Source organism: Sodiomyces alcalophilus, assembly GCF_042370955.1.
Source record: "Sodiomyces alcalophilus JCM 7366 unplaced genomic scaffold ACRALscaffold_1, whole genome shotgun sequence".
Taxonomy (NCBI): Eukaryota; Fungi; Ascomycota; class Sordariomycetes; order Glomerellales; family Plectosphaerellaceae; genus Sodiomyces; species Sodiomyces alcalophilus.
The window spans coordinates 4,702,758-4,714,256 of NW_027263532.1; the positions used below are offsets into that span (position 1 = coordinate 4,702,758).

Genomic DNA, 11,499 nt, shown 5'->3' on the forward strand with positions numbered 1-11,499 from the left:
ATGTTTCACTGGGCCATGTGAGACAGGGTCCTGCATGGTCTACCTGGGACGCGGATTAGGGAAGCACCCAAGTAGTGTACATACAACGTACATAGGTACGTTGTATGTATTAGACACCCTATCGCTCAACAGGTACCAAGTGCCCATGCTTCCTTCGAGTTCAGGGCCAGGCGTCGGGGACTGCCGATAGCCAGATGGTCGAGGCAGCAGCCCATGTACGTTGTACTTCGTACGTACATACAACGTACATACAACGTATTGACTTCCTACGCGGGAGGGGGCGTTTATAGGTCAGAGCCCGATAACTGGTCAGACTGTCGACAGTCTTAGAACTTCATGTTGACAGTTGTACCTCTGACCTGGCTCTGGTCAGAGCAAAATCCTCTGTTCAAGCTCTGACCTATAACCACCCCCTCCCGCATAGGTTTAGAACCGTGGCAAGCGAGCAATGGGTCGTCCAAGAATCAATAGGGATAGCAATCATCGCGGGGCGAACGCAAAATTTCTCCTCGGCTAGACACGGCGTTTACCGTCGGCCAAGAATGTGGGAAATAAACAGTCCTTTCGTTCGGGTTTCCTCAATGCTGAGCTGAATACCACGGATCCGGCCATGGACCATGCCATGGACCCATACGCAATTACTTCGTACGCCCCTGGTGCCGTCCTGCACGACATCCGTACCGGTGTACCTACAGTAGGTATATTTTTTACAACGCAAGTACATTCACCAGCAATATATCTCTTCAATCTTCTTACTTTGAATTGGTATTGATGTGTTAACATTATAGTATAATCATTCCGTACGTCCTTACCTTACTTGCATATCCACGTCCTCGTCCACTACCTCGTACATATCCAAAGGTAGGGTAGTACGAATACGTTGTAATTGATTTTCGAACTTAAACCTGCGTGACATGCAGATACACATGTACGCTACCTGGTAGCCGACAGGGGTCAGGCCAGTCCAATCAGGCAGATCGGCCGCTCACCTTTAGCCTCCCTTCGTCGTTGAACGGACTGTGTACACTAGGAGAGTTTTCGGTGTGGCCGCGTTCCCGTTTCTTCTACACGCCAAGATGGCAAGTCATGGTGTCCGCAGCGTCTCATGGTCCCGTGTTCTTTCATGCCAGTCTTACAACGTACAGTTATCGACACCCAACATTGACACCCGCGGGGAAACCTGTCTTGTCAACCATCAATCTCCGTTGAAAATCAAGTCTTCGTATACATACGTATATCAGATGCCGTATATCAGCTGATCCGCTGCACACGAAGGCCACGGCTTACGCCGAGGTCCAGACGTCCTGCGACCCACTTTGTCGAGCTTCTGCACTACAGTATGTTTGTAAGGCGGGAGAGGAGGCTGGCTGGCTTGGCCAGGTCGAGACAAGTCATATGGGAAAGTAATAAACTTGATAGTACAACGTAGGGTAATATGTATGTACACTACAACGTACATACCTATTCATGTAGTTGGTACTCTGGGGCGATTCGTCTTGCACGGATGTAAAGGTTCATTGGAGAGTATTCCTTTCGTAGTCCGCACTGCATGGAATAACCCGCATGCGGGAGTCGAAGAAAATCCGAGGACCCTGAGCGTTGCTCCCCACCATGAAGGATCGACAGGCTTTCGACGGACTCGAGTCAGAGCCCCACCCACAGCGCACGGCCAGGCTCAGCGAAGTTCCTGGGTCGCCCTGGGCCGCGGCCGTTCTATACCTCGGGCGCGAGTCGTGATCGCTTCGGTGGGGCTGCCCAAAGTCTGTCATGTCCCTGCGGCCACGCTCGGCAGCCGGCCATCACTCTCCCGCCGCCGGACCTTTCGCTGGGCAGACGACCTAACTAATATTGAAGAAGCTCCTCGGGTGACAACGAGCGGCGTTGGAGCGGGGGCGGGCAGGGAGCGGCAAGGGGAAGATAGCAGTTGCGCGATTCGGGCGTTTATCGCGTGCATTCCCATGGTTGATTTTGACGGTTTGTCCGTTGACATGGAGAAGACTCTTCACTTGGCGATATGTATTCGTAGAAGTAAATGATTACTCGGTATTCGTGCATTCGGGGAGCTGGAGCTAGCTACTACGAAGTGCGATAAGAACCGAGCGCAGCGCTGATTGACGGTGTTGGTATGCACGTTAACGAGTCCCTCGGTCGGATTAAAGTTACGAAGAGTAGCTATCGATTATCGCGGATATCAGCAAATTAGACACTCGGTGTTATCTCAGCTGCAGATAGCTAGTATTAGGGTAAAGGAAGATGAGATGTATCGCCATGGTTGACTACCTACTTCGTACAGAGCACGTTGTACTCTGTAACCCAACCCCTCCATACTTTCCCTATCGCTTCGATGAAAAAAAAAAAAAAGGACGGGAAAAAAAGACGGAGATCTCTTGGTTTGGTTCCACATTCAGCAGCCATCACCGCAAAACCCAGAACCCAGTGGACACAGATGTGAGGTCTGCTCGGTCGGGGCGTACACTCAAGCTGCAGCATTGTATTCTCTGCACACCACCATCACACCCGTCATGGCAAGACATGAACGGAATACATCAAGTAGTTACCATGTCGAGGTAAGAAGGTTCTACGGAGGCAGTTATTACATGCGATCAGAGAACAGCCAGATTACGGGGCAGTATAAGTGATGCCGTGTCTACCTTCCCGACTTTTTTTAAGAGATGGAAACGCAGACCTACGTTGTAGACGCAGTACACCCCCGCACGGTGTCAAGCTTTTTCACTTCTTATCCTTTTTCCATCTTTCATTCCTTCAGCGTGTCAATGTTTCCCGCTGCGTCCGGTCCGCCTGACTGACTAGAGAGGAAATTCCGCCTTCTCACGATGCCTAGGACGAATTACGTGGGATGCTGCCCAAGGGTCCCGACCCATAGAATTCCACAGTTCAAAGTCCCCCCACGCACAGTGGAATGTGCAGTTCTCCCACGCTCTTGATAGTACCGTATTGCTCGTATGTACGTTGTACAGTAGTACCACAAGTACCGTGGTCTGTCACCTCCCGCATTCTGTACGCTGTACGACACGGAAGAAAGAACAAGGAAAGTTGGAAGTTTTTTTATGCAGAAAAAGAGAAAGGTGCTTCGAGCCCGTAGCTTCCATTACTCCGATATATCTTGTAGACCACCACCCCGTAATCAGCAGCTTCCTTACCTGCATCTGCTGCTTCTCCCTTGATATCTAGGTAGGTATGTCGTCCAGAAACCACGAAGCCGAGGGCTTGATTTTCGCGGTGTCTATACGACAGCTCAATTGACTTGAACCCAAGCGACAAACAACACGGACTGGGCGAATATAATTCCGGTTGCATTCGGTTTACACTCGTTGTATGTACATTCTCCGACCTCCCGGTTAGTTCCTGCGGCCCACAGCTTATCATTGTTCAAAGGAATTTTGATGTCACCCAATGCAGTGGCAACATCGTGGGTTTTCTCGAGCATCACGACCCTCTCCGCGAGTCAGTCTATGAAGTATTTTCCTGCACATTTTCCGCACCCCCCTCAGACCAGGTTCTTCCTCCTCGTACCCTCATATTCCCAGGATCGACCTCCATCTACCCACCCAACCAGCACGACGCAGCACGACGCAAGGGTCAACACATCAGAAGAAGCTCGTGCGGACTTTCTCAGATTGGGTGCACCACCGCTCGGGAATAAACTGAAGGTCTATGATTCGACGTCTCGTCTCTTCCGCCGTTTCCCGATTCCATACGTTGTAGTCCTCCTGCACAGTCTCCTTATACTGGCGACGAGGCAGTTCGTGATATTTCCCGTCCAGAAACGGCGTCTACATACCGGGATAAGTCCCGAGCCACTCTCGGTGTAACCCGTAACCTTTGGGAGAACCCAAAAGTTCGGACATCGTCATCATCATTCCGTAAGCACGTGGCGGTAAACACGCTAAGCAGTCACTAGCATTCTTCGCCCCCGATCTCGAGTCCTTCTACAGTGGGGCCCACGATTGGATACATCGACGCCCCATCAAGTTGATCTTACACCCCGCCCCCGCCACCCCCTCCTGGTGGGGTTTGTGGGAACACACCTACGCCTTGACCGGGGTCCCTTGTCCTGCCGCTAAAACAGTCACTGGGACCTTCCTCAGCCTTTCCCTTGAGTCGACTTAAACCAGGCAGGCCCCACACACTGCTGCAAATCAGGCAAGCTCGTCCCATTTTACCCCATTTTCTCTCCTTTTCCCACGCTGCTCCGGTCTTCCACCATTCTTTCTTCTCCGTTATTAGTACCGCCCTTATTTCCATATACAGAGACGCATCCCCGGAAACGGCGCAAGCAGGCGCGTCTTGTCTCGTCATGGTGTATCTGTCTCGGCATACCCCTCTCAGTTTATCCGTTCCTCAAGAACCTTTGTCCATCCCCATAACCGACCTTGCCCTGAGTCGTGGCCTTGTGGTCGTTCCCGACGCGAATTTCCCTCTGGCAGCTCGCTAGGGAAAGTAGGAGAGTCAGTTTTTTTACAGAGTGTCTGCAGACGTCAGGCACAGCCGACCCCGTCGACCTGCTTGACTTTAGTGGGAGACGGTCTCCGATCTTCGCGCCTGCTCTCGGACGGACTCGAGCCCAGGCCAGCCCACCCGTCATCCATCCTAGCGCACTATTTTAGTACGCTTGCTCCTCCCCCCCCAGGCCGCAAAGAGCCCCGAGCAAGCCACGACCTAGTAGAAGTATCATCTTTCTATGATCTGGCTAAGATAGCGCTACGACTACGACCCCACAGATCGCCCCAAAGTCCGTGGGCTCATCACTTTGTTTGGTCATCGAACGAAACCCACTTCAGCACTATCCCGACTTACTGGGTGATCCGCACCATCTCAGCCCCGTCCGCCGCCATCTTTATACTCGCTCGCGCCGCCGCAAAGTCTCACCCAGGGTATCCCACCGACTATCACTCTTGGACTTCCGGCGGATCATTGATCGATTTTATTGTTTCTCCATCACTTAAACGAATTCAAGCCTCACCGGCTCACGAACCCGCCCGCCGTTCCGTCGGGCTGTAGTATGAACCTGGTCTGCACATAGCACCCAGCATCGTCACGAACCTACCTCACCACCTCTCCTCCTCCATCGGCTCTCGTCACTCGAGAACCGTACCTGCACAACTTCGCTTTTATGGAACACAGTGCTGCCGAGTACTCCCAGTCAGGTTTGCCTTCGCCTCATCCAAGCCACTCGGGCGAACCGCGTTCTGAAGGTTCCTTTGCAGACCAACCGTCTGCTGCTGCGCAATACCCGTCGCAGCAGGAGGTCCGACCTAGTACCTACTCTGCTTCGGCGACGCCCACTTCGGAGTACGGCGTCTACCCGTCGTCGGCGCGGTCGGGGTCGTTCCCTGAACACATCCACCAAAGACCGTACCATCCGGCTAGCACAGCGACCGCTAGCAGTGGTGGCATGGCCCAACAGGCAAACAGTCCGTCTTTATCCCGGCAGGATGGGCCGAACCATCAAACCACCCAGCAGCCACTCAAGTCTGACAACGATGTACCCTTAGATCCCTCGATCACCGGGCCGAGTCCGACCTACGCCTACGGCCAGCCCTCTCCGTACGGGCCGCCACCCGCAGATATCTCTCATGGATACCAGCATGCCTACCCCCAACCTCGCCCCGACTGGGGGGGATATGGCCAGCACAGCGCCGGGTTGACGCCGGCCGGTCACGTCTTCCCTCCGACCCCGAGTTCCGCCCCGCCACCGGGCAGACCACACCAGGTAAGTCTCTTGAGACGGCTCCTTCTTGGGATGACGGAAAGACCTGCACGGGCGATGTCAACATTCCCGAATGATGTCTTCTCGTGTCTTGTTGGATATCGGCGTCGAAGTGAATCTGAAACATCGGTTGACTAACGTGATAGTTTGCCCCCCACCAGGTTTATTCATTTGTCCCAATCCCCGGCGCCCAACAACATAAGCGGCCGCGCCGAAGATATGAGGAGATTGAGCGCATGTACAAGTGCGGCTGGAATGGTTGCGAGAAGGCATACGGTACTTTGAATCATTTGAATGCGCATGTCACCATGCAATCACACGGCGCAAAGCGAACTCCAGAAGGTATGTGCATCCCTACTCAACCGTTTGTTTTCTCTTGCGAGTTTGGCATTGGCGCCATTGGGGCTTGCTGATGTGTTGGCGATTCCTCTCGATCACGTTGCCGACTTGTAACTCTGTCGCGCCGTTGCGACAATTGGAGAGCGTGGTGACGTATGGCTGACTTTTTTAATAAAACAGAATTCAAAGAGATCCGAAAAGAATGGAAGCAACGCAAGAAGGAGGAAGAGGCTGCTCGCAAGGCTGAAGAAGAACAACGCCGTGCGGCGGCAGCTGCGGCGGCCGCAGCTGCAGCTCAAAATGGCCCAGCCGACCCTCAAACTGGACCCGAGGGAGCTCAACCAGGCTCCGCATACGCCGGCAGTAGGCAGGTGCAGCTTCCGCCCATCGGCTATCAGGCCTCGTACCCTGGTCCTCCCCCGTCTACGGTTCCGCAACAACCATTGCCCGAATATAACAGCACACATATGTACTCGGCCAACTATCAACCGCAGCCGCAATCCCCTTATGCGCAGCCCGGCCAGAGCATGTACAGTCAACGTAAGTCGGTTTGGCACCAACCGTATTCATTGTTTTTCCAGTCCACTCAGAGCGGCTCGAAGACGCTAAGCTAACCGGACAGGCAGATAATGGTGCACAGCCCGGCCAGAGTCATTAAGCGGCATTCGAAGGCTCGAGCCTGTCGCCGAATCCAACGACAACGGGACGGCCTGCAATAATGGCAAATAATAAAGGGAACCTGGCATACATCATGATCAGAACTTCCTGCTCTCCATAGCTCGAGGCCTGCCATCCAGCTCATAACCTCTCTTCATTTTTACTGCATCGTCTTCCGGCATGGCTGTTACTATAGGCGACCTTCATGGCATGGTATCTATCTCTCTCTCTTACCCTGGTCATGGCGAGGCAGCATCGTACGGATTCGTGGTTCGGCCCGTGTGAAAACGCCATGCGACGACGATCGGGAGAGTTACTCTGGTCTGTGTCTGTGGGTTCACCAATGCATTTTATGATTCAGACAGGGGTCCCTCGAGGGAGACAATGGGACGGAAGATACCCTTGCGGTGAAGGCATAGCTGATAATGCATTCCCAACCTGTATATGAGTTGTGTCTGAACTGGTAATACAAATAACAAACTTTTAAACAACAACGCAATGTGCATTACATTTTCTGATGACAAAATGGCCAAGAACATGATGATGGTGCCCGACTAGACCGATGGACGAGGCTGGCGAAATGGCGGGGTTGTCAAAATAGCTAACTGCTTGGACTAGCTACCTTGTACTCGGGACAGGAACCAGCTGGACATGGGAGGGGTGTACCTACGTGTGCAATGCGTGTCTGTGGTCCTTGGACGTACGTACAAGTACAACTTATATTATGTGTTAGTCGGGAATAGGTAAAGCTGCGGCGCAGTCTGGTTGACACGATGGGCCAAGATGAACCAACGGCGCCCAGAGGAGGACCTAAGGAACGGTCACGCCTAAGCGTCGATCTTAGTGCATTGTCCGGATGTCGGGAAGGACGGGCGCCGTCACACAACCTGAACGGGAATGATGCGTCTAGGCTACGGGCCCGAGTACGGCGGGCGGAAACGGCGCACGAGGAGCAAAGTTGGGGGATGGCGCTAACAAATGGCGGTCTGCCTTTCGTTTTTCTTAATTGTAGGGTACTAATTACTTGGTACAATCTTGCCCAGTTTCTCTGTCTGGTCCTGGCAACGGCGGCAGTGTATTCGTACTTCATTCTCTTGATTCCCCCTCATTCGATTAAGGGGTCGAGTCGGTGGCTGTTTTGTCCCTATCTACTTCGTACTGACATTGCGGGGTAGAAGATGCTTTCCCCGGCACGAGGCGCATGAAGAGACGAGAAGTACGTAACCGTCTCTACCACGAACCTGCTATGATCGCACTGCCCAGGCCATGATGCTTCAGCATTTTCTGGAGAAGATGAGAGAAAGACATGGAAGAAGGGCTGGGATTTTGACTTCTCGTAGGCCGAGAGTTCATCTCCGAGGGTTCACACGCCCGCTGAAGTACGAATAAGATGAGAGAATGGAACACGAGGGAGTGTGAAATGGACAGGGCTGCGATGTTCAACTACATGTGACACACATAATACCGGCAGCATGGATGAGTCTCTTCACCCAGATTTTTCTCTTCTGACCACATTCACAGGAATGGCGGTTTTTGTTTTTATCTTATTTCTTGCGCCCGTCTCGTCTCGCAAGGGAATGCGCGGCTTGACTTGAGCTTTCAGCCACGTGGAACGATAGGATACGAAAGGGAGGTAATTTACACCAATGGGACTTTGGTGTTCAAAAATCTAGGCAATCCGAGTGCGATATACAGAGAAAGAAGAAGCGAAGTAACATGCGATGGAAGAGGTTTTGTTTTAAGAGTGAAATTTCAGGTGAAAGAAAAAGAGCAAGGACGAGGGAAAAACAAGGCCATCTCCACCCCCATAAATGCTTTTTTACCAAGACGCGAGGTGCCGGCAGAATTATACCCCAGTCCATGGTCAAGGTGATCCCCCCTGCGATGCCGGCCTTAGCGTGGTGTAACCCGAGAGAGACGGACTGGAGGGGGAGTGTAGACTAAAATAAAGGGAGGCCGGGGGCAGGAAACGTGGCATGGATGGATGATAGCGCGTGATGGCGAGGATCGAGAAAGGAAGGAAGGGGAAAGAGATGGGCGGCCAAGTGATCTGCCTTGCGTTAGTGCGTCGCCATCTTAGCGCGCAGCTCTGGCTTGTTCGTTTCATTTCCTGTTGTTCTAAAAGCCGCCATTGTAACATCGGTGACTTATTGCCCGGCTTAGTGTACCGTTGGATCGGGAGGTGGGAAACGCGCGCGGGATGTGTATGTACAACGTAAACTAAGTATGTAGTGCGGTTGCCTAAACAGAAACGGGAGAGACGGTTATTTGTAATCTAGTTTAACCTATCGCAACGTCAACCTCATCAACCTCATCCCGTCAGTGACTGGCCCAGAAGAAACGTCCAGGCTGCTCGGAAGAGGATAAAGGGAACGGCCCTTCAAACCTCACCGAGAATGAATCTACCATGCTGAATGTATATTACTCTATTACTGGATGCACACGGCGGGCGATGGACAGCTCTCTTTCATTCCAGTTTACTACTGATTGATATTGGGAACTGATTCGGAGAGCCTACTCGTCGCAGTCTGATACGAAGTGGAATATGGCGATGCATCAAGTCGCTTCAAAGCAAGCCACATAGCCTGGAAGATAGATAGCCACTGGGCGCCTGAAGGGTGCGAACGGCCAGTTAGGGTAGGGTCTAGGGGATAATGACGCGCCATCTCCTACTTCGTACTCCAATCTCAAATATCCCGACATCTTGATTAACTATTCCGTAGGTATGTTGAATCATCCTGAGATACGTAGGTACCTATTTACAACCCCCGTTTTGAACCTGTGGCGCCAAGTTTAAAACCAGCCGAGACGCCACTCCCGGGAGGAGGCGCCTGCCCCGAGGCTCGAATGTTGGGCAAGGACTCACAATACCGCCGAGCTGCCCCGAAACCTCCTTCCCGCTTGAGCAATGGCGAGAAATACGAAGTACATGGACATGACGCGCCAACCAGGCAGTAAGAAAAGAGTACTCGGTAAAATAACCAAACGCAAAATAATAAATAAAAATAAATAAAAAACAAAGAAAGACACGGACGCCATTGTGAATATCCCAATCCATATCGTGACACCCTCACCCCATACCACACCTACGATCGTATCAGCTTCGACGGTTTCGATAGACATATCTACGTTGGTCCCTATCCGTGGGACTTAGAGTTCAGCCGCCTACATCCACATATTAGAACCAACCCCAGGGTATGTGATCCCCTAGCTGGGCTGAAGCTGCCATTGCAGCTACTAGCAACGCCTGCAATGTCCTAGTGTACTGTCTCTCATACGCCAGTCTGGCCGTTGACAATGCCAGTAGTTCAAAATCCTTCGCATACCATCCTCCTTTGGAAACACCGTGGAGTCACGACCGATGGAAGCTCACGACGATGGCACAATGGCCGAAGACATCATCCTTATTACCGACCTACCTGAGGGGTATACTGTCGGCTGCGATACAATGGCCCACGTGGGCTTTGGTGACCAATGCTGCGGGATCCGGGGGGTCCCTCCAGGATTTCACTTTGTGTGGGCTACTCCCAAGATCTGGGGATCTCCTCGTAGCGGCTGCTGGGTCTATAGCTCGCACGAGAAGCAGAGCGTCCACGTCATGCAATGGAACCAGTATACCCAGACCCTAGGTCACCATGCCAGCGCATACGAAAGACGGCTATACCGGGAATCCATCGGCAAGCATAACATACCTCTCTTCCAGTACTCCTGCCCAGCGCCAGCTTCGGATCACTGGGATGCTCGGACGATAACGCCACGCGCACCGGAGGCTTATGCGAGTGATACCGAGCCGGCAACGATCTGGTCGTGCATTACGAGCTGTATCTCCGAACCACTCCTCCGCAGCGTCACAAGCCGGAGCGACTGTGACTGGGGGGTCCACTCGGACCATCGTGTGCGAGACATCTCGGAGATTCGTGGCGGTATGGGCCAACGGCGCATTTCCGCCACCATATGCGGCAGCGACCTTTCATTTGCATCCGCCAGGGTGGCCCGGGGAGCCCCGCTCGAGCAGGAAGGGAAGGCGGAGAAGACCGGAAAGGTCGAGATGGAGGCCAATGATTCTACGGCCCATCTCGTTTCTTTTCTCCGCGAACAGCCCGACGCCGGAAAGGGGGACTCCAATCTGGTGGGGGAGTTCCAGTTCCTCTTCATTGCGGGCGTCCTCGCGAACAACGACGACTGCCTCGAGCTCTAGTGGCGCGTGGTGCAGGCCTTCGTTCTTCGCGCCTGCGACTTGCCAGTAGAAGGGACGGGGCTGGCGAGACAACTTCTGGACACGTTTTACCACCAGCTTCTCCTGTTCGATGACATCGACTGCGGGCACCTCCTGGGGAGGATCCCTGACTTTAGAGAATCGTTATGCCGTGCTCTCGTCTCATACAAGCTCCGATTATCGGGATTTTCATGCAAGGAGGCGAGCTTGTGCTCAGACGACCATCTCGCCATTGGGCGGACCCTCTTGGCCATTGAGACCTGGACGGCTGCGAATTACGACAGCAAGCTACGCCGAGAGCACAGGCGGTCTGCCGGAGTCGCGCCCAACATCCAGGAGAATACCCTCGAGTTCAGTGATGACGACTTTTTGGGAGACCTGCCTTCAGTCCCTGAGAATACTGCTCCCCACGAGCAAAGCAAGCGCGGACGCAAGACGGGAAAGAGACGATGGGCCCGGCTCTTCTGGACTGTGCGGTCCAAGAGCATGCATAAGGCCGCTGGAACGCCGGCCATGGTGGACCGCCTCTTTCCCGAGCACGGCAATGGCGAAAGTT

At 53.2% G+C, this 11,499-nt stretch overlaps 3 protein-coding genes across 3 annotated transcripts; 2 read left to right on the forward strand and 1 right to left on the reverse strand.

Moving 5' to 3' along the window:
- Positions 1–5,134: 5,134 nt before the first annotated feature.
- On the forward strand, positions 5,135–6,728 carry ACRALDRAFT_2024802 (uncharacterized protein; the record flags this gene model as incomplete). The annotated part of the gene is made up of 4 exons (XM_071020258.1): positions 5,135–5,734; positions 5,878–6,073; positions 6,251–6,610; positions 6,697–6,728. 4 exons carry the CDS (start codon positions 5,135–5,137, stop codon positions 6,726–6,728), a joined length of 1,188 nt encoding a protein of 395 aa, XP_070879938.1.
- Positions 6,729–6,825: 97 nt separating this feature from the next.
- ACRALDRAFT_205213 (uncharacterized protein) lies at positions 6,826–9,430 on the reverse strand (the record flags this gene model as incomplete). Its single annotated transcript, XM_071021636.1, has 19 exons — positions 6,826–6,879; positions 6,962–7,056; positions 7,091–7,165; positions 7,209–7,281; positions 7,357–7,393; positions 7,432–7,614; positions 7,655–7,698; positions 7,759–7,831; positions 7,891–7,957; positions 7,984–8,170; positions 8,241–8,323; positions 8,372–8,396; positions 8,531–8,619; positions 8,699–8,837; positions 8,896–8,968; positions 9,029–9,113; positions 9,172–9,210; positions 9,246–9,291; positions 9,332–9,430. The coding sequence occupies 19 exons, from the start codon at positions 9,428–9,430 to the stop codon at positions 6,826–6,828; spliced, it is 1,566 nt and encodes a 521-aa protein (XP_070879939.1).
- A 682-nt stretch (positions 9,431–10,112) lies between these two features.
- ACRALDRAFT_1066667 (uncharacterized protein) lies at positions 10,113–10,925 on the forward strand (the record flags this gene model as incomplete). Its single annotated transcript, XM_071017377.1, has 1 exon — positions 10,113–10,925. The coding sequence occupies one exon, from the start codon at positions 10,113–10,115 to the stop codon at positions 10,923–10,925; it is 813 nt and encodes a 270-aa protein (XP_070879940.1).
- Positions 10,926–11,499: the final 574 nt, after the last annotated feature.